We start from the raw sequence: 20546 nt of genomic DNA, 5'->3' as shown, positions 1-20546 counted from the left end.
GGCTGTGTGGAGAGGGCCAGGGACCCTCCCTCCCACCTCCTTCCCATGCTGGGCTCCTCACTGGCTGGAGCCAGCCCGGAGCCAGAGGGGAGCGGCCCCAAATGCAGCCCCCATGGGTTGACCCTGGACACAGGGCAGGCAGAGTGCACGTCTGGAGGGGCAGGTAGGACATGGGTGCAAGCACCTCATCAGCAGGCTCCTGGGAGGAGGTGGAGAGCAGATCCCCGGGAAGCCCCGCAGGCCGGCATGGCACCACCGTGTCAGTGACATCGCGGATGAGGGGGACGACCAGGCACGCATCACGGCTCTGTCACCACGTGGCTAGGTGTTCACTCTGACCCTCAGTCTCCCTCTCTATAAAGGGGAGACCGAGGGTCTTCTATAAGAGACCCTTCTTTACAGAAGGGGGTTACTGGGCCTTTCATCTGGCTTTGCCTGCCTAAGTCAGTGTGTGGTACAAAGAGGCGGCCCTTTGGTGAGGGTGTGAATGCTGGCTGCCCCTCCTCACCTACAGAGGGGACAAGAAGACCTCTCCCTAGGCTGTTTCTGGGAGCACGGGGAGGGTGGTAAACGTGACCGCCCTTGCATGGTTCCCCTCCAGAGGGGATGAGGCAGGAACTTCCCTGGATCTTTGTAGCAGGTGATCAGTGTGACAGGGTGAGATGCTGGCCACCATCCAGGTCACCTGCCCAGGCCTGGAGCATGGGCCTGTTCCTCATGCTGGATGGTGGAGGGAGACAGACGGGGGATAGGGACAGACCCACGCGAGCCTCGGTCCTCCAGGGTGGGCACAAGGCTCCTGAGACAAAGGCTGCTCTTGGCACCCGGCCTATCTGCAGGGACCGGCCTTTGCTTCTGGCTTTTTGAGGCAATATGGGCTCTACCCCCAGCAGGCTTGCCCTGCCCTCCCAGGGTTTCTCTGTTTGCAGAAGCCCAGACACTAGATTTGAAGCTCGTTCTCCCACCTGCAGAGGAGTCACTGTAGCAGGCAGGGGCCCAGGTCAGATGGAGCTGGGTCCCAACTGTGGTCTGACTGTGGGGCCCGGGATCTGAAGCCCGTTGCCGCACCCTCCCAGCCTCAGTTTGCCCACCTGTCCATGGGGATAGGCCTACCTCACTGCACAGTCCTGGGACTAACGCTGGTGTCTGTAAGGACCATAACGCATGGTGGGGGGGCCACGTGCCACTGGTTCCCATCCCCGTGGTCAGAACCCAGAGCCGAGCTGGTTTCCATGCAGCCTCCCTAGCCCTGAACACCCGGCTCTGTCACCCTCCTCTAAGGCTCTCCTGGTCCCAGCCTCTGGACTGAATCACAACGCAGAATCAGGCCCTCACATCTCCTTTCCAGTTTTTAATGTTTTCTTGTAAAACCAAAATATAAAACTGGCAGGGGAATGGAAAACAAGTTCTGCATATTTTATATACACGAGGTCTGTGATTTCAAAACCACTGTGGGGAGGAACGGGAAGGCACAATCGAGGGAATGTTACAGGGCCACGGATCCTGGCAGGCACCTCTCTGTGCCCAGTGCGGGCTCGGCTGGTGGCTCCCTGGCAGCGCTGGGTGGCGTGGCAGCACTGGCTTCCCTGGGTCTTGGCCTGGCTGCTCTGGCTGTGGCCTGGCACTCCCGCTGGGTGCACAGAGGGTGGGAGCGACAGCAGGTGGGCAAGGTGGCATCTGCAGTGCTGGACGGGCAGGCGCATGTGGGGGCTCCTTCAGGTGTCTGTGTAGATGGAGGGGATGTGGCCCAGGCAGTGGTCAAAGGCTCCATTGGGGAAGAAGCCACAGTCCTCGGGGCCGCTGGACACCACATGTTCAGATGGCTGCTGTGGCAGCGCTGTGGGGCATGAGGCCTCAGCCAGGGCCTCATATCCTGTGAGTGGGTGGGAAAGGGTCAGCACTGGAGGCAGCAGGGGCTGTGCCTGCTCATGCTTCCCAGATCCCAGGCCCCACCCCGTCTGCCCAGGGTGCCCGCTCACAGTGTCGTGTCGGTGGGGCCTGCTTGGAGCCCCCAACTTTTCCAAATGGGGGAGCTGGTGGCTGGGGTGGGGTGAGGGCTTGGGAGGCACCCTGGGCCTGGCATACCCAGGGGGCCCAGGGCAGCTGGGGAGACAGGCACGGGGCTGACTCCGGGAGGTCCATCACCAGGGCTGGGCTGTGGGGCAGAATGTGGGGGAAGGAGAGGGGTAGGGTAGGAGCAGCTCAGCCCTTGCCCTCAGGGGCTGGTCCCCTCCTGGTAGAAGGACCGGCTCACCCCCACCCTTTCAGCTGCATCCCCGAACCAGACTCAAGAAACCCAAAGAAGGGCACCAGCATTTACTGGGCACTTAGTAAGTGCTCATTTCAGCTTGCTTTGCTTCGGCACCACAATGCTCCCATGCGGTGGATTTCACTATCCTTCCTATTCTGTAGCTGAGAAGGCAGGCACAGAGAGGCCAGGATGCTTGCCTAAGGTCAGTGTGAGTAAGGAGGGGAGCTGGGATTGAACCCAGGTCCATCTGGCTCCAGAGATACCTGGCTCTTCCACTGGACATGCTGTCTCCAGGGTGGGGCCACCACTCAGAGGCTCTTGACTTGGGAGGGGCAGGAGGGGTCACCTTCTCCAGCCCCTGCCCTAAAGGCCTGCCAATGAGCTGCTGTCACGTGTTTGTGGGACCTAAGACAGGTGAGCCTCAGTCTATGCAGTGGGGTTGGGCTGAACTGTTCTGAGGCCTGCAGCCCCTGAAGCTTGTCAGTCTGAATTTAATGCTCTGTGCTCTGTGTGTGATTTCTGCTTGGCCAGGGAGGTGTGTGCAGAAGGCCGCTAAGCAGGCCTGCAGTGGACACTGGGGAGAGGGGAGGCTGAAAGAACCTCCCCTGGCTGGTGTAGGGGCGGGGCGTGGAAGCTGCCTCCCGCTCCATTCAGAGCTATTCATTCTAAGCCTTGCTGCTCAGCTGAGAAATCCCATGTGGGCTGGATCAGGGTGGGGAGGACAAGATGGGGAGAGCCCACAGTGCTGGGCACCTCAATTCGGGTATACACAGACACAGAGCACCCGTCTTCCATGTGCAGCCCCATTGTCACGCAGGGCAACATGCATATACATCTATCTCGCATGGACACGGCACATGTTTACCCACAGGCCTGTGGGCACGGTCCTCAAACACAGGTGCACACGTGCACACAAGCACACATCTGTGGCAACGGCCATGAGTCATGGGGTGGGTGACATGATGTGCACACAGACGGGGTGCACGGACATCTGCATAAACCTGGGGTAACACATGTGTGCGGACACAAGAGTGCAGCCCTGCCAGCTCCTGACACTCATGGAGTGCACGCTGCCCAGAGCCACCTGTGCCTGCAAGCACAGGCACACACAGACACCTGGCACGGGCGCAGGTGTGTGGACATGGACCCACAGGGTGGTATGTACCCAGCTGACGCCTCAGCGCTTGTCCCTATATGCCTGTCCCTCCACCCTCCGTGTCCCTCCACCCTCCGGCTCACGCTCACGCAATCAAAGCTGCCCCAGAAGCTGACCCGCCTCTGGGAGGGTCTCAGGTTCCCTTTTGTTGGAGCCCCAGAAACCTGTTAGACCTGGCCCCGAGGCTGTTTAGAGGGTGGGTCTCAGCTCCAGGAACTCAGGGAGGGTCTAGCCCCTCCCTTCTGATGCCCCTGCTCTGACTAGGCCTGCCCCGCTGATCTGAGCCCGGTTCCACCTGGGCTGTGGGCACCCTCCCCCTCCCCGGGCTTCTCTAGCCAAGCCTGGGGCAGAGCTGGGGAGGCCCAGGGCCCTGCAGGGCAGCACCAGGTACCAATGCAGGGAAGGAACAGCACAACCTCTAAGCTCTGTCCCGGCCTAGTCTCCTCTGTTGCCAAAGGGAGACCAGGATTTGTTCATTTCCTGCTACATCCTCAGGGTCTGCAGCTATGCCTGGCACACAGTAGGTGCTCAATAAATAAAGAGAAGAAGCAGTAATTAAACCATGAGCTCCCAGTCCGATTATTCAGAAACCTGTCAGCATTCAGACACACATAAGGCTCACAAAGCTGTGGAAGGAGCATGCGCTTTCCAGTCAGGCAGGTACAGACAGTTCTGCGGGGTCCTGGGACCTCTCTGAGCCTCTACTTCCCCCTCTGTAAAGTGGGGATGGCCCCACCACAGAAACATCCAAAGACTGCAGGAGAGTTTGTATGCAGCACGCAGCACAGGGCTGAGCCTCGGCAGGTGCCCAGGACCGGGAGCCACGCAGGCAGGGCTCACCTGTGGCAGGCAAGGGCGTGCTAAGGCTGTGGTAGCCATTGGGCCGCAGGGGGTTGAAACCATGGGTCTCCCCGACCAGTCCGTCCCCGCCGGCTGCTGGTTCGGCCATCCGGTAGCAGTCGCCATAGGGGAAGCAACTCTGGATGGAGTGGAAACTGCCCTGGTAACCTGCAGATGGGGGTGGCAGGGGCCGCGTTCACAAAGGAGAAGTGCCCAGGGCAGGGAGGGGAACATCCTTGCTGCACGCTGCACCTCCCGTGTTGTCCTGTCCAGGCATTGTGGGTGTGAGAGAGAGAGGAGGCCCAGGGCAGAGAAGGTGCAGGAGGCTGGGGCCCCATTCTCAGCTCTGCCCTGCAGGGTGGGGAGGGCAGGCGAGGGGTGGCTGAGATGGTCTCACGTGGCTGCTCCTGAGTCACCCATGGCTGATGCCTACTTCCTCTACTCTCAGGCACTCACTCCTGCTCACTGGCCTCTCCTCGGGGCAGCGGGCCTTTGCCACCTTGTCCGGAACACGCTCTTCCTCACTCTCAGAACCAGTTTTCTCCAGGCCATGCCCCCAGCTGGGCCTCTTATGTCCCGTCTCCCAGCTTCTCTCAGTTCTCTCAGCCCCCAGTGCCCAGTCAGTCATTCTCTGAGTACCTGCCTCCCCCACTAGGCCACTGTCTCCTCGTTCCTCTGGGGTCTCTGAGTGGGAATCAGGGGTTATACGGAGCGGGCCCCTGGCCAGAGCTTACCTTGTGGGCTGGGCAGAGGCGGGGGTGGAGGGCTCTGGAAGGGTGGGTAGGACGGCTTGCTGGGGAGTGTGGAGAAGGGCTGGCCCCCAGGAGAATGGCTCTGAGAGGATGGAGGCAACGGCGGTGGCCCGAGCCCCTTCGGGGGGCTGACTATGGGTGAGAGGAGGCCGGGCCCCAACCTGGAGAGAACAGAGATGCCCGTCAGCAGGCAGGGGTGTGGAGGGTGGGGGCCAGAGGCAGGGCTGCTGTGGCTTACTCCCCTCCAGCAACAAGGAGCCCACTCACCAGCTGACCTGCTCCGACTTACAATAGTTAGAAGAGGAGCTTTTATTTTTGGTCATGTTCAAGCCAAACTTTTCAATCCTGTAAGCTTTGGAGTCTGGTATTTAGGAGAGTCAGCAAGGATCTGGGTAAGAGGCGCAACCTTTCCAGCTTAGAGAACTGTGTTCGAACCCCTAATTGCTCTCATTGGCCAACTATTTTGGGCAAGTTGCTTAATATCTCTGAGCCTTGGTTTCCTGGAAGGGCTGCTGGCTCATCACCCGGCACGCTATAGCGTTCATTACCTGCTGGGTGCCCGGCTCTCTGCCTCGTGCACGCCACTCTGGCCACCTGGACAAGGAGCCCTGGAGCAGCCCATGGCCCTCACAGTCAGCACTCACTGAGCCCCTGACTTGCTCCAGGCCCCAGGAGACAGGTGTTCTTGTGCCCTTTTTGCAGACCGGAAAACCAAGGCTCAGAGAGGTTTGCCCGTTACTCCCAGCCACACAACACTGAGCTCAGGGGTTACAGTGAGGGTGACATTAAAGCAATGTAGACAAAGTGTGATGTCCAATACATTCTTAGCCACTCATCAATCATCATCATCATTATGAAGAGGAAGGAAAGAAAAACTAGCAATTCGGTCCCATGGCCAAGTTGGCATTTTCTTCCCTGCACAGTGTACTCTAAGGAACCTTCTCCTGTTTCCAACCCTGGCCATCTCTCCTCCACTTGCACACCGCCTGCGATGGGGGGCTCACCAGTTGCCTTCATACAGGGCCTGAGGGATGTAGGCTCTAGACTGTGCACTCTGGAAGCTCAAGTTCTGAAACAAGACTGCAGTGGCTGAGAGCAGCACAGGCGCCCTGAGCCCAGCCCAGCTCGGGGGCCCGCTACCTGGACTGCAGGATGCTGCAGGCCAGGTTCCCTTCTCACACTACCTTCCTAAGCCCCTGGGCCCTGTTCACAGGGGCTAAAATGACTTTGGGATCAACAGCCTAGGGGCTCTGGGGACAAGGCTGAAGGCTCACAGCTTGTAAAGCATTTATGTGCATGGCAGAAAGAGGGAGACAGTGAGAGCTCAGAGTCCCCATTTTCTTGTCTGGGTTTGTGGCTTGCTGGACCATCCACATTAAAATACACAGCAAATTCAATGTCACAGCTCCAGGTGACCTCGTGACCCTTGCCCACCCTCTGAGACACCAAGTGTTAACAGATCAGTGCCTCTCTGAAGGAAGCAGGGCTATCTGGAAATGGGGAAAGTGGATTTGGAGAGAGGCTGGTGTCTCTGCATCTGTGCCATGCCAAGTTCCTCTCTGCCCCCTCCAACGTTGGCAGCCCCTTGACTGCCCCTCCAGTCTGCTGTCGTCATCCACATGTGTGGGGCCCCCGTGACTGTGAGCTCTCTGAGGACAGGGGAAGCAAGGCCTCGGTGCTGGGTCCCTGGCCCAGCCACTAACACACTGTTGGATCCCTGTCACTGTTTTAAGTTCATGAGCCAAATCCTCATCATACCTCCAGGAATAAATTATCATTGTCGTCATTATCTTTAGGCCTGTCTTATGGGGTGATCCAGTGGGACAGCGTCTTTCTCTATGCACTAGAAACTGTGGACAGCTGTGCACAAGCTGTGTGTTCTTATGACCAGTTCTCCTGGCTGAAGCTGGGCCAGGGCCTGGCCTGGGAGTAGTTCCTCCTTCCTGCAGGCTTGCTGTGTGGTGGCTGCCTTATCCCCATCCCATCTGGGCACCCACAACTCAGCCTTCCCCTGGTTTCCTAGAGCCCCCGTAGGGAGCGCCAGGTCTTAGTCCTTCTCGGTCACCCGGTGCCCAGTGCTGGGCTTGGCACACAGCGAACAACTGATGACACTAATAAATGAGTTTCTGAATCTCTCAGCTACAAACTTCAGAGATTAACAGCATTGCAGGATTAAGATGAACCAGATATGAAGGGGAAAAAACATGCATTTTCAAAAGTTTGTTTTTCCTGTCCCACTCCACCATAAATTCACATTTGCCACCTTCACAGCCAGTGAAATTAAACAGAATACAACTCTCTCCACAGCAGACATGACGCCTGAGGCTATGCTGCTCTACCTGAACTCTTTAAAAGGCAAAAAAGATCTTTTGGAGCTCCTCCTCTGAGTCATGCAAATGATTCCTAAATCAAATATTTTTGCTTCAACTGGAACCTATAAAAATTAATATAAAACCTCACTGGCCTGGCAGACCGAGGGCTTCATACCTCGCACAAGGCTGGGAAAAAAAATACCCTATTCGGCGTCTTCTCTGAGCCAGGGTAAATAAATTTGGTCATGAAGTCAGGCCCTCTTAGCATATTTTCGAGTGAATCAGATAATTCTGTCAAGCTATTTAAACGTCCCAGCAAACCACTGGGGAGCCACAAGTGGCCGTTCCTTGTTGACTTTGGCAGGAAGTGGAGGCTGAAGGCCCTTTCCCCACTCTCTTCTCAGGGGATGAAAAAAGAAACCCATTCACGCTGGGCCTGGGCCTGGTGTCAGGCACGAGGATGCTTCTCTCCTGCAGCTGGACCCGAGGCTCCTACCCGCAGGCAGGGGTGGGCAGGCGGGGGTCCCGTCTTGTCATCACTCTGCTTCTCGCTGCAGAATTCTTGATGGGCACTTACGCAGGCGGCAGGCAGGTGATGAATGAGGCGGAGCAGAGTGCACGGGCCCGAGCAGCGAGCGGCCTTCGTGGTTTATTTTCCTTTGGTTGGAGATGTTTTTCAGCTGGTTGGTGGGTGAGCAGGTGGCCTGAGCGGGTATGGGTGGGGGCGGGGACCATCGTAGTGGAGCCTGTGCCAGGTGAGGTACACAGTGTCAGGCGTGTGTACGGCCCTCACCACCTTCCTCAGGGAGTACCTTCTAATGCCTTTCACAGAAGCCGCAGCTGAGGCTCGAGGAGGGCCCGGTTTTCTGGGTCCCCCTTGCAGCCCCTTCAGGCTGCCTCTTCATGGCTCTCTGCTCACACTCACAGCCGCAATATTCCCCTGCCTGTCAGCAGCCCCTCTGTACCCTCAGCTCATCCCTGAGGCCCCCTCCTCTCCCTTCCCAGCTCGGGTTTCCCACTCCCGCTGCCTCTGTGCCACCATTGCCTTCCACTGCCTTCCGGCCTCCCCCTCCCCAGCCTGAACCAGGCCCTGGCTCGGGATCCCATCCATCCAGCACCCCACAGTCCACCCCACCCCTGCAATGCTGCCCTGTGTCCTCATCCCCAAACCTGAGCACATCACCGCTCAACACTCTTCAGGTTGAGTCTCATCCCAGGCCTTGGGATCTGGACCTGGTGACATCTCTCCCAAGTTCGTCACCCCACATGATGATTCATGGTTCCCAGAACACCCCAAGTTCTCACCATGCCTACCTTCATTCTTGCTATTCCTTCCTCCCAGCCTCTCCACTCATCCAACTCCAGCCTCACCTTGGAGGTCTGGCTTAGCCTCACCTCCTCCAGGAAGCCTTCCCTAATATCCTCCCGGCAGCCACACCCCACTGGGCTCTCCTCTGGGCTCCACAGCCCTTCTGCTTCCTTGCTGCACACCACTGGCCCCCTGTGTGGTCGGTCTTCCTCTCACAGTGAGCATCTCCAGGGCCAGAGTCATCCGCAGCCCAGGGCCTGCTCACAGGGGCTCCATAATTGAACACCGAATAAATGCGTGAATGAATGGCAGAAGGAGCCCAGTAATAATAGGAGCAGTGGGCCACAAATGTGGCGATGAAGCCAGGCTGGCCCCAGGCTCAGGCAGGCCAAGGCCAAGGCTGCAGCCAGGAGGAGGAAGGGCAGGGAAGGAGGAAGGTGCTGGAGCCAGGCCTGCGGGGACAAGGTGATCAGCAAAAAACAGCAGGGAGGGCAGGAGGGCGGGGCTGTGAGGCGTCCCCTCTGCTCATTTGCAAGAAAAACAGATTTTGGCAGATCATGGTCCAGCAATTAACACATTCACCATTTCCAGTCAATTAAGTGGCCACAATGAGAACCACATTGGGTGCAGGAAGACGCTGCCTCCCTCTGCAGTCATCCAGAAGTAAAGGCTCCCAGACAGCCCCCGCAGGCCGGGCAGTGTCACAGCTGCAGTGGCTGGAGATGGGTGTGGGACCCAGACCAGCATCTGTGGAGTGCACGCCGTGGGCAGTCTGCTCCCAAATGCACAGATGAGCCAAGGAGACGCCAGAGTGAGGCCCTGAGGAGGCCTGGGTTCCATTCTGGGTGTGGCAGCCCAGAATGCAGGGGTCGCTGGGAGGGGCCATAGCGCTTTCCCAGGGTCCTCCAGTGGGGAGGAGGGACTGCATGGAATGAAGCATTCAGAAGCCAATACTGTCTACTCAGGGTTACCGCAGGCACCAATGGAATCATGCACAGAAAGTGTGTGGAATGCAGTCCGCAGTCAGTGTTCCCTGAAGGTTGGCTATTTTCATTATCAGTAACAAGCAGATAGATAGTGCGGGACACTTGCCCTCCCTGCCTCCCCCACAGAGCCCCCCTTGCTGCCCCAAGAGGACTGGCCCGGTGTACATACCCATCCCGGGTGCCCTCAGCCATGGGCAGAGGGGACAGATGGTGGTGGGAACTGGTGGTGGCATCCAGTGGGTGGTGCCTAGAAGGTACATCGTGCGCTGGGGGCAGAAGGCCTGATGCAAGTCCATTATGGGGGGTGATGGAGCCAGGATACACACCTGCAGGGAATAAAACAAGGCTCACTGGCCTCTGGCCACTCCCTAGAGATGGCGGTGATGGCCCAGGAGCTGTGTGCGCCTGATGATAGAGAAAGAAAGACGAGAGGGAAAATGAGCAACGTTGTATCACTGGAAGTTTAGGGGCCCCAGTAAGGGAGGTACTGGCCCCACTCCACTCAGTTCAGCCCTGCAGACCCTGGCTAAAGGGCTGTGTCCAGGGCTGGGGTTCACCCTGATAGCAGAGGTGGACTGGCAAGGGGCTGTCAGAGGCATGGGGTGCTCAGGGTGTGCGTGTGTGTGTGTGTGTGTGTGTCTGTTTTGAGATGAGAGCATGTGTAGGGCAGGCTGCCTCAAATCTCTGTGGTGCTGTCCTGGAAAAGAAGGGGCTTGTTCCATGTGGTCCCGGAAGCAGAGACCCAGGAATGGAGAGAAGCTTGAGAGCAGACAGCAGCCCAGGGCACCGCAGTGCCTTCTAACGGGCAGTGCTGCTGCAGGGCAATGGGCTGCCCTTGCACAGAATAACTACCTCCCCCAGAGATATGCAAGCAGAGCCGGGGTGTCCACTGTGAAGGCTTCCAAAGAGAGATGACTGCACTAGCTGGGTGGCACCTGGCTTGGGAGACCTCTGAGAAGGACTGCCATGGATGGTTGTATGGGCTGTGTACTGAACAAGGGTCCCAACTGAGGAGAGGAGTCAGCCACATTCTAGTCTCAGATTCTAAACCTTCAGAAGACACCTGCAGGGTGATGCCACTTTTTATCACCTTTTACCCCCTAGAGTCCTACCCTTGTTAAGACAGGGAGGCTAATAAATCAATGGGGGACACGAGGTCACAGTCAGATGTCGCTCCAGGGGCCCAACTGAGGGTTTGGAGTTGGTGAACCCAGCACTCCCCAAATGCCTTCACCAAGAAACCCTAATTGGAGTAGGAAATAAACTACTTTGGGACTGGAGCCTAGGAAAGACACAGCAAGAGTTTTAAGTTTTTGATGTTCCCTATTTTATCAAAAAAAAAAAAAAAAAAAAAAAAAAGAAAAATGAAAGGCCTGCATTCCAGGCCACCACACCCAGAATGGAACCCAGGCCTTCCTGAGCCTTGCTGTGGCTTCTCCGGGGCTCATCTCTCTAGGGAATGGCCAGTTTTGCCTCCCTTCTTCAATCTGGCCATGTTTATTTTAACAGCAATTGACATCATTTTCTTTGCAGTCCATGCATCCAGCAGATGCCCTGGGAGGACTCTGTGTGACCTGGGGGCTGGCCCGGGGCTGCCCTCATGGACTCTGTGTGACCTGGGGGCTAGCCCGGAGCTGCACTGATGTGGTGTTGGCCAGTGTGCACCAGGGCAGCTGTTAACATGCTGAATAGCACTCTGGTTACCATGGATCCAGACAAGTGCTCTTATTACACCATAAGGACCAATCTGATACACCAGTCTCCTTTCATGGATGGGGTAAGGGAAACTTTTACCTTCTCAGTTGGTTGGGGTTCCAAGGCTAGCTCATACTAGGCTCGCCCCTTTGGCCCAGGCCTGCAATTCAGGAGGCTGCTGCAGGGAATGCAGAAGGGCTGTGGCAGGGACAGTGAGCTCAGTGCCTCAGGCAGTATGGCAGGGAGCAAAATAAATGAAACTGCACGGATTAATGAGGGGAGCAGCTGGGTCTGTGGCAAAGGGGAGAGCACACGTCCCAGAAAGACCTTCACATGGAAACCGTCAAAAACAAACAAACAAACACAAACAAAACAAGCCTGTAATCCCAGCGCTTTGGGAGGCCGAGGTGGGAGGATCACTTAAGGCCAGGAATTCGAGACCAGCCTGGCCAACATGGCGAAACCCTGTCTCTACTAAAAATACAAAAACTAGCCGGGCGTGGTGGCGTGTGCTGTAGTCCCAGCTACCTGGGAGGCTGAGGCAGGAGAATGGCTTAAACCCGAAAGGTAGAGGTTGCGGTGAGTCGAGATGGTGCCACTGCACTCCAGCCTGGGCAGCTCCGTCTCAAAACAAAAGAACAAAACAACAAGAAGCAAAAAGTGCCCCTGTGCCTACGAGGCCAAACAGTTTGCAACTCCCTGCCTGCGGTTAGAGCTGCAAGCACCCTACGTTACGTTACATCGTGTGAGATTCTACTATCAAAATAATTACCACTAATTAAAAACATACTATGTGCCAAACTGTCCACATTATCTAGTTTAACCAGCTTGACAAACGTCAGTGGCGAAGATAATATATTCCATTTTAAGATGAGGAAACTAAATATTAACAAGTTGAACGACTGGTCCAAAGTCACAGAGTAGGCGGCTCGTCAGGCCCATCTTCCAAGCAGTGGGGAGAGAAAGCCCACTCGAGGCCCTGGCTAGGAGTGGCTCCAGCTCAAGTGATGGGCTGGATACCCGGCTGAGGCCTCGGCTCTGGGTCTCACAGGCTGGCTGCTGTGAGACCCAGGGGCTCTGGGCTGCCATCCTTACCGCTCCCTGCCTCTGGGACTCTGCTCCCAGGCCTAGCACCACCTGTCTGTCCAGCCACTGCCTCCCTCCCCAGCTGGGGGAAGGCACCTCAAGCGGTGTCTGTGGAGGGAGCCTGGCGAGGAGCTGCCCGCGGTTTGAGCCACTCACCACTCTCCTTAGCACCTCTTCGCCTGCCATCTTGAACCAATTTGGGGGCCTGACAGCTGGGAAGGCTTAGAATCCTGATCAATCCTGCACCTTCTCCCTCAGCCATGCTGACCTCGTGCTTCTCAAGACCTCACTGCCCATCACATTACCGTGGATCTGCTCAGGATGGGCCTGGCAGATAAGCTCCCAGGGGTTGGGCGGGGGCTCTCCCGTGCAGGACAGAGCTGGTGCCTACTGGAGGGAGCGTCCTGCAATTGGACAATGGAAATTTGGTGTCTCCCTCTGCAGCCCATCCCTCACCCTCTCCCCTCTGTTCTGGACTCTGCTAATCCTCCCTTAGTCCCCTGCCCTTGTCCCTGCCCCGGGGCCAGGTCCCTGCCTGTCCAGTCTCCACACCAAGGACGGACACAGGGTGGGTGACCGAGTGTGTGAACTAGAGATGCTGACCATGTCAGTGAACAGCAGATGGGAATGAAGGAACCACGTGATTGCGAGGGGCAGCGGAAGTGGGGATGCCACGGGGCCTGATGGGCTCTCCCCAAAATGCACCACTTCAGGCTGTAAAGCTGTGTCATCAATCATCAGCCATGAGCGCTTAACCTCTGACCCTAACATCTGTTCCCTTCTCAGCCATCTGCCCTGCGGCCTGCAGAAGAACCCAGCAGGCCAGATCCTGGGGGATCCAGGACTCTGGGCTTCACCTGGCTGGTCCGGCCCTCCCCACTGCATTGGAAGCAGCTCGAGGATAGGTGCTCAGTATAGAAGAGGAGCAGCACTAGCAGCAGGGAGGTGCGGGCTCTGGTTAAGAGGACAGCCTGCACAGATGGTCTGGGTTCCAATCCTGCCTCTGCCACCTGCTGGCTGTGGCTTGCATGTGCCTTCTGAGGCCGATGTGAGGACGATGACAGTGATGTCCACGCACAGTCCCTGGAGCAGCGCCTGGCACAGTCCATATGTGCTGGCTGTGCATGATTGTAAGGTGGATGAGTATATAGTCATTCTTCTTGCTCACCATGAACTACAATAACAGTAAGATGCTCAGTCACATAGGGTTTATATAAGTGACCGCATCCATGATCCCATTTGTTCTCATAGCAAATGAGATCCCTCAGTGCCTGGGAGCGAAACTGAGGTTCAAAGCAGGAAGACACCACTTATTGTCACAGAGCAAGGGCAGCAGCTTCAGCAGGAGTGGCTCCTTCGACCTGTGATGACGGGGCCTCAGTTGACCCTGTTTCTCCTCCGTAGCGTGGGTTCACATCCTACTGCACAGCGTAGCTGGGGATTCAATGTGAGGATATTTGTGAAGTCAGAGGCCCAAGCAGGTGCTCGAGAGATGGCAACTGCTGGCCCTGTCCCTTCTTGCTGGGACAAGCCTGAGGCTGGCATCTGGGAGAACAAGCTTGCAGCCTGGACTGGCTGCTGACTTCTCTGGATGACTTTAGGTGACTCTTTCTCCGGCCCAGGCCTGAGTCTTCCCAAGGTGAAACTGATGGGGTAGGCACAAGACCTTTGCACTGGGGGCAGCACTGCTCCTCTGCCGCAGCTTTCTTTCCGGCTGAATCAGGAAGCAGCTTCCGAGGCCTTCTCAACACGGAGCTCCAAGTGGTCACTATCATGACCGTTTATTAGGAGCTGGCACTTGAGATACCTTCATCCCTGGGTTGGATCAGCCCCCCTGGTCCCTTCCAGCCCTGCCATTTGAGCAATTCTGACCCTGTGAGAAGCAGCCACGTAGAGGGGTCCTCTAGCTAGATGTGAGGAGGGCATAGACCGTCCCCCAGGCACCCATCTGCCTGTGTCCTCACCCTCGTGGACCTGTCTGAGCACAGACCCCTGGAAAGGGGACCCATGAGAAAGGTTAAAGGCTTTTCTTCCTGAGGCTGTTTGGCAAATGCTTTGATATATTTTTAAATCTGTTGCTACTTCAACATTGAGGGGAAAAGAATAAAAAATTAGAAAATAAAAAATGTTTAAAATGGTTGGAGTAATTCAAGAAATCCCAGAGGGTGGGCAGAGCTTTCTGCTCTGATATTGTGGTTTCTTTAGGGGAGTCGGGGGTAGAGCGCAAGTACTGTCAGATGGAATCCAAAGGCCACGCTGCCCTTATCTGGGCTGGATGCCCAAGCCTCAAAGCCAGGAATTCCTGCTGTGGCCTGAGACCTGCCCCATGGCCCACAGCTGCTAGGAGGGAGAGACAGGCCACCTCAGCTGGACCAAAGGCCCTTAGCGTCTGGTTGGAGGGGCCTGCAGAGTCCCAGGGGCTCCGGGGACCCCATCTCTGGGCCACAGAGTTTAGCGATGAGCTGGAAGTGATTTGGGCTAAGTTCCTATCCTCTCAGAGCCTCAGTTTTCTCCTCTGGAGCAGGAGTCAAGGCCAGGGGCAGAATAGGCTCTTCTTGAAGATGGTTCCTCCCTGCGGATGATCCTGGCAGCACGGACCATCAGCAAGGGCACCAGAGCCTCTCTTGAGGATGCTCGGGGCAGCACTGTGGGTTCCCCCAGCCTAGCTCTGCACATGTCCCCATCCTGGGTGCTGGTGACCCCAGAATGAGGCAGACCATGGGCCTCCCTTGAGGAACTCACAGTCTGGTGGGGGAGACAGATGGGCAGATAGGAAGCAGAGTGACAGCTCAGAGTGCTCAGCACTGGGGCAGAGCGAAGCCCACAGGAAGACTTCCTGGAGGAGGGGGCAAGGAGGTGGGTCCTGAAGGAAGGGCAGGAGCTACCTTCATGAAGGGTGGGAGAAGAGGGCTGGCTGGGTGTGGACAGTGCCCGGGGGTGGTGGGAGCAGGAGCAGAGAGTGTTCAGGGAACTGCATCCAACATGCCAAGGAGGAGGCAAGAGGCTGCCAGGAGGACCCAGGCCCCACACCCCTTGAAGGCCAGGCTGAGAGGGGTGAGGGCTTCATGCTCTGAGCAATGGGGAACCACAGAAGAATGTGAAGGAACGTCCGCCTAGTTAGAGGAGCCGCAGGGAGAAGATGGATTGGAAATAGGGAGCCAGAGGCAGAGGCAGCCGAGTCCAGATGAGTGAGTGCCTACAACAAGTCAAGCCCATGTGGGCGGCCCACTGAGCATCACTTGTCCTTGACTGTGGGCAGAGAAAGGCCCCTTCTGGGCTATGCCCCTGGCCCTGCCTCCCCGCACACATACCTGGGAGCAGCTCCTGGCCCAGGCCACAGCCACCCTTGCCGTCGCTGGCAGCCAGCTGTGTGGACGTGTGGAGCTGTTGCAGGGCCAGACACTCGGTCAGGACGTCGGCTTCCACGTCAGGGCCTGCGTGCAGCTGGGGAGCAAGCAGAGGGAAAGGAGGTGTTAGTGTGAGACCCCTGCCCACCAGCAACCCTCCCGTTAGGGGACAGGGCAGAAAGGACTGCAGCCCCAGAGCAAGACCCTTCCCTTCACTGTGCCTCAGTTTCCCATCGGTGAAATGGGCTGACTGTGTACATCGTGAAGGTGGTGTTAGTCCAGGTCCTTTGAGAAGCAGATGCCAAGATGGGATTCAACATGCAAGGATTTAAATGGGAGATGTGCCATCTGTGAACTGGACGGGCTGGGAGAGCCCAGGGACTGAGAGAGGGAGGCAGGGAGAAGGGGTCAGGCGGGAGCCTCCAGGACAGGGACTCAGGGAGTCCTCAGCAGCCAAGGTCTGCTGGATGTCAGGGAGTCCAGCTCCTCTTAGGAAGGCTCTGCCTCAGTGTCCCTGCTAGGCCTGCCACACTGTCATTGCTGGGAGTAGCCTATGGCAGGTGGGGCCTCAACACACACACAGAATGGTGGCAAAGTGCAGCAGTGGGGCTTCCCATGGGTAGCTGAGGTCTACAGGCGCGTTCTGTGCAGCCGCGCTGGTGAACGGATGCGGTAGGAGTCAAGCGCAATAGATGTGCAGCCAGCCTCCCCCAACCCCGCCCCAGCTCTTTCTTCCTTCCTTCTTGGTACAAGGTTCAGTGGAAATAGTTCAGGGCTAGGGATGAAAAGCTGGGCTCAGATCCCATCCCACCTCTTCTTACTCCCTGTGTAATGCTGGACAAATAACACAACCTCTTTGGGTCTTGCCTACCCAGTCTGTAATAAGCAGCAACAGTCACGCCTCACCCCAGGCCATAAGGAGTAATGAGACGATGGCTGGGGGCATGCTTTGGAAGTGCTGTGGTAGGGCTGGCTGAGCTCCAGCTGGCCGAGCCCCATCTGGTCACCCCGTCGTGGGCAAGATGGATCCATATATGGACTTGAGGTCCCTTGGCTAAGGGCAAGCCTGGGCTGGTGTGCACCCAGTAACCCAAGCAAATCTTTGGCCAGCAACCCTTGGCTGTTCCCAGACAGTCACCTCAGAACATCTTTCAGAGCCAGAATGGGAACAGGGTGAGGCCTTCAGGACACTGGGCGATGACACCCTGGGGCAGGCACCTGGATGGGAAGGGCCACTTCTCTCAGGGAAATCTGAAAGCTTGGCTCATCCAAATGCTCATCTTCTCCAGGACAAAACAGACCCAGAGAAGGTGAGAGCCCTGCCCCACATCACACAGCAGCTGAGAGCTTTTCTGCCCTCCCAGGCCAGCAGGGCCAGGCCCAGGCTTGGAGAAGGCGTGCCCAGCCTCGAGATGGGCTCTCGGCTTCCTGACCCAGCAGCTGTTTTCCATGTAGATTAAGTTTCTGGCAAAAGAGAGCCAAGGCATGTTCTTGTAGACCGCAATGTCGATCGGATTAGGAGCAGCAGGAGAGGAGAATTAAGGAAGAAAAGCATTTCTAATTCTCTCTGAAACGCAGCAGGGCTGCCAAGGACTTGTCATAATACAAGGGTCGCTTCACCCAGAAAGATACATCATCCCTGATGGCTCCTAATGGATGCTTATTGTTGGAAAGTTTGCAGATCTGTGGCCCCAAGTCCCCAGGGGCTCAGTGCGAGCCAAGCATGGGGCCTGGGAAAGCCAGGACAGGATTCTGGTCCTCGGGCACTGGTCTGCCTGGGACAGAAGCCTTCCTGGTGTGGCGCTCCAGTCTACTGGAGCCTGGGCCATTCCCTGTACCCACTCAGGCCCTCAACCTGAGAGCAGTGAACGGAGCTCAGGCTCTGGAAGCAGACAGGTCTGGGATGGATCCTGGCTCTGGCACTTCTGGGGTGCATGATGCTGGGCTGGTGTGTTAACTCTCTGAGCCTTAGTTTCTCCATCTCTAAAATGAGTGTTTCATGACTCTAGTCCCCACATTTTGGGAGGGCAAAGTGGGAGGATTGCTTGAAGTCAGGAGTTTGAAACCAGTCTGGACAACAAAGTGAAACCTCTGTTTCTACAAAAAAATATTAAAAAAAAAAAAAAAAAAAGCCAGGAGCAGTGGAGCATGCCTCTAGTCCCAGCTACTCAGGAGGCTGAGGCAGGAGGATCACTTGAGCCCAGGAATTGGAGGCTGCCATGAGCCATGATCATGCCACCGTACTCCAGCCTGGGTGACAGAGTGAGACTTTGTGTCTAAAAATAAAATAAAATGGGAATTAAAAACTGTGCCCACACCTACGGTTGTGGTTTCTTTTTTTTTCTTCTTTTTTTTGAGACAGTCTTGCTCTGTCGCTCAGGCTGGTGTGCAGTCCAACTCCTGGGCTCAAGTGATCCTCCCACCTCACCCTCCTGAGTAGCTGGGGAGCTAGGGTTATAGTGAGGCCTAAATGAGATACAGGATATGAAGCCCCAGGAACAGTGCCTGAGCTGCAGAGGCACCTGGGCTAAAGCACATCCCCTCCCTCCTCAGGGAACCTGGAGGTGGTGTTTCACCAGAAAGCTCATGGCGCAGGCTTTGACCACATCCCTCTCTGCTCCACAGCTTCCAATGCTCCCCACTGCCTGCAGGCTGGAGACTGCTGTCCCCTCCCATCCTCTTTCCCACTGAGGCCCCTTGCTCCCAGCACCCCATCGCTGTCTCCCTATCCCAGGGCCTGAGGCAGCTGCTTCCTCCAGCCTGCAGGCCTCTGCTCTGTTTCATTCCTGGCCGTGTCCACAGTTCACAGAACAATGCTTGGAATACAGCAGGTGCTCTGTAAATCTGGTTGAACCAATAAATGTGATCTTCCCACTCTGTCCTCCTCTGTCATGCTTGTGTCCCCAAGTTGGCCCCTGGTGTTTCTTTCACCCCCACACCCTCCCTGGCACTTAAGGACCTTCACTCCCTGGCCCCAGAATTCCATAGGAGTGCAGGCGTGAGTTAACCCAGCCAAGTGGGCTCTGCCCCCAGCTGCAGTCCTGTCCCTCCTGCCATGGCCCAGTCCCTCAGGAACTCACATACGGCTTGTCCAAAACAGCATCCCCAACCCATTTTCTACATGGCCCTCAGGGTCACCTCTCGAGATGCCATGTCCCTGCTCTGCTTAACAGCCCTCAGTGGCGCCCACTGTGCCCTGGACATAGCACGGCCCACACTACCTCTCCTCACTGCGCTGCTCAGCCCCGAGAGAGGAGTGCCCACTGGTCCCGCACACAGTGGGCTTCAGGCTTCAGCCCTTGCTCAACGCCAGTCACTCTGGGGACCGTTCTTCTGAATTCACCAGCCAAACACTTAGTCCTTCCTCAAGACCAGTGAACACATACACCAATTTCTGTTGTGAACTTTTAAATTTGTGCCAGGTACAGTTCTAAACCCTCAGCATAAACCATCATTTACTCTTGACCACAGCTGTCTAAAGCAAGTCCTTTGTTGTCCCCTCTGATGGCTGAGGAACCTGAAGCCCAAAGGCACGTGTCTGGGTACACAGCCAGCGGAGACGCGCCCGGCGGGCCCACTCCACGCTCGCACCCCTAAACACTGCACCTACGCCTGATGCCACTTCCTCCACGGACCTTCCTGCTCCCACCCAGAGGGGCTAAGGCCCCCTCATGTGTGCCCTGACTTTTCTCTGCACAACACTCTCGCCATCTTAATGTCACGAGGTGGAATCATCTCTTTGTGTCTGCCCTCGCCTGCCAGGCCACTGAAAGTGGGGCTGTGCTTTTATATTTCTGCATCTTCTGTGCCCAGCACAAGGCAGGACATCATGTGTTTACCACACAAGCTGTAGGGGGTGCACAGACGCATGGGGCGAGGAGCTGGTGGGCAGTCTGTGGGTGGTAAAGGGCCAGCTGTAGGTCAGCAGAGACACTCAGGGCAGGTGGGAAGTGGACGGACAGACGGACGGACGAACGGATGGACGAACAGTGGCATACAGGGCAAATGGGTGGGCACCTGGCCTGATGCGGTGCAGGCAGCTATGAGGCGGGAGGGGCCAGATGAGGAGGGCTGGCTTACCTTCTTACGCACCTGCTGCTCTTTGGCGGAATGGGCCTTGACATGCTTGCGGAGGGAGCTGGGGTCTGTGTAGCGCTTGGAGCAGCCAGGGATCTGACAGGCGTACGGCTTCTGTAACATGGGCGGCACGGGTGGGGTGAGTGAGGCCCATCCCTACAGGCCACGGGCCTTTGTGTGACCTGCTGTGGGGAGGTGGCCAGGCGAGGGGCTGGCTGCAGGCCAGGAGTGCTCTGCCTCAGCCAGCCCGGCCCAGCTGTGGGGAAGGTGCCTGGCCTGGGAGTGAAGCAGGGGGTTTGTGTCTTCATTGCACCACCATCCTGGGACCTCAGGTCGGTTGCCTCTCCTCTCTGAGTCCCACTCATCTTCTCTGAAAAATGGGGCCATCTGAGGTCTAAGGGTTCTTCCAGGTCGGACCCTGGCTCTGAGCCAAGTCCACCCTTTGGACCCCCACAGCTGCAAGTAAGCTTCAAACAGACAGGGAGTGCAGTGAGATGGCTGCTCTGCAGATGGGGAGGAGGAGCGGGGAAGGGGGCACCCACACAGGGCCAGGCTAGGGGGCACTGGCCGCACTTTGCAGGTAGGTGCAGAGGCACCGGACTGCTCTAGGGGCCACAAGAAACCCAGGTCCTCCTGCCAACAGCTGTGAGAGGCTGGAAGCACGGCTGGATCTCAGAGAACATAGGGCTGGGGAGTCTGGTGAGACTAGGGAGGTGGGGGGCTGGGGAGGCTGGG

General features: G+C 57.0%; 1 protein-coding gene across 6 annotated transcripts in view; it reads right to left on the bottom strand.

The window, feature by feature from the left end:
• Positions 1-1336: 1336 nt before the first annotated feature.
• The window catches only part of GLIS1 (GLIS family zinc finger 1), a 252254-nt gene continuing 233044 nt past the window's right edge, over positions 1337-20546 (bottom strand). For 3 of the 6 annotated variants that reach the window (XM_017874552.1, XM_017874555.1, XM_017874553.1), the window contains 6 exons: positions 19815-19925; positions 15699-15831; positions 9776-9932; positions 4982-5160; positions 4248-4415; positions 1337-1873 (listed from right to left, as the gene is read on the bottom strand). In XM_017874552.1, coding sequence (XP_017730041.1) covers positions 1716-1873; positions 4248-4415; positions 4982-5160; positions 9776-9932; positions 15699-15831; positions 19815-19925 — 906 coding nt within the window. In that variant the 3' untranslated portion in view covers positions 1337-1715. Of the gene's footprint in view, positions 1874-4247; positions 4416-4981; positions 5161-7916; positions 8058-9775; positions 9933-15698; positions 15832-19814; positions 19926-20546 lie in introns of those variants that run through there. The other 3 variants (XM_017874554.1, XM_017874556.1, XM_017874557.1) reach the window with 3 other exon arrangements.

Source organism: Rhinopithecus bieti, unplaced genomic scaffold, assembly GCF_001698545.2.
Source record: "Rhinopithecus bieti isolate Rb0 unplaced genomic scaffold, ASM169854v2 scaffold_7684, whole genome shotgun sequence".
In the NCBI taxonomy this organism is placed as follows: Eukaryota; Metazoa; Chordata; class Mammalia; order Primates; family Cercopithecidae; genus Rhinopithecus; species Rhinopithecus bieti.
Note: the sequence above shows the minus strand (reverse complement) of the source record. Positions and strands in the feature narration are given on the sequence as shown.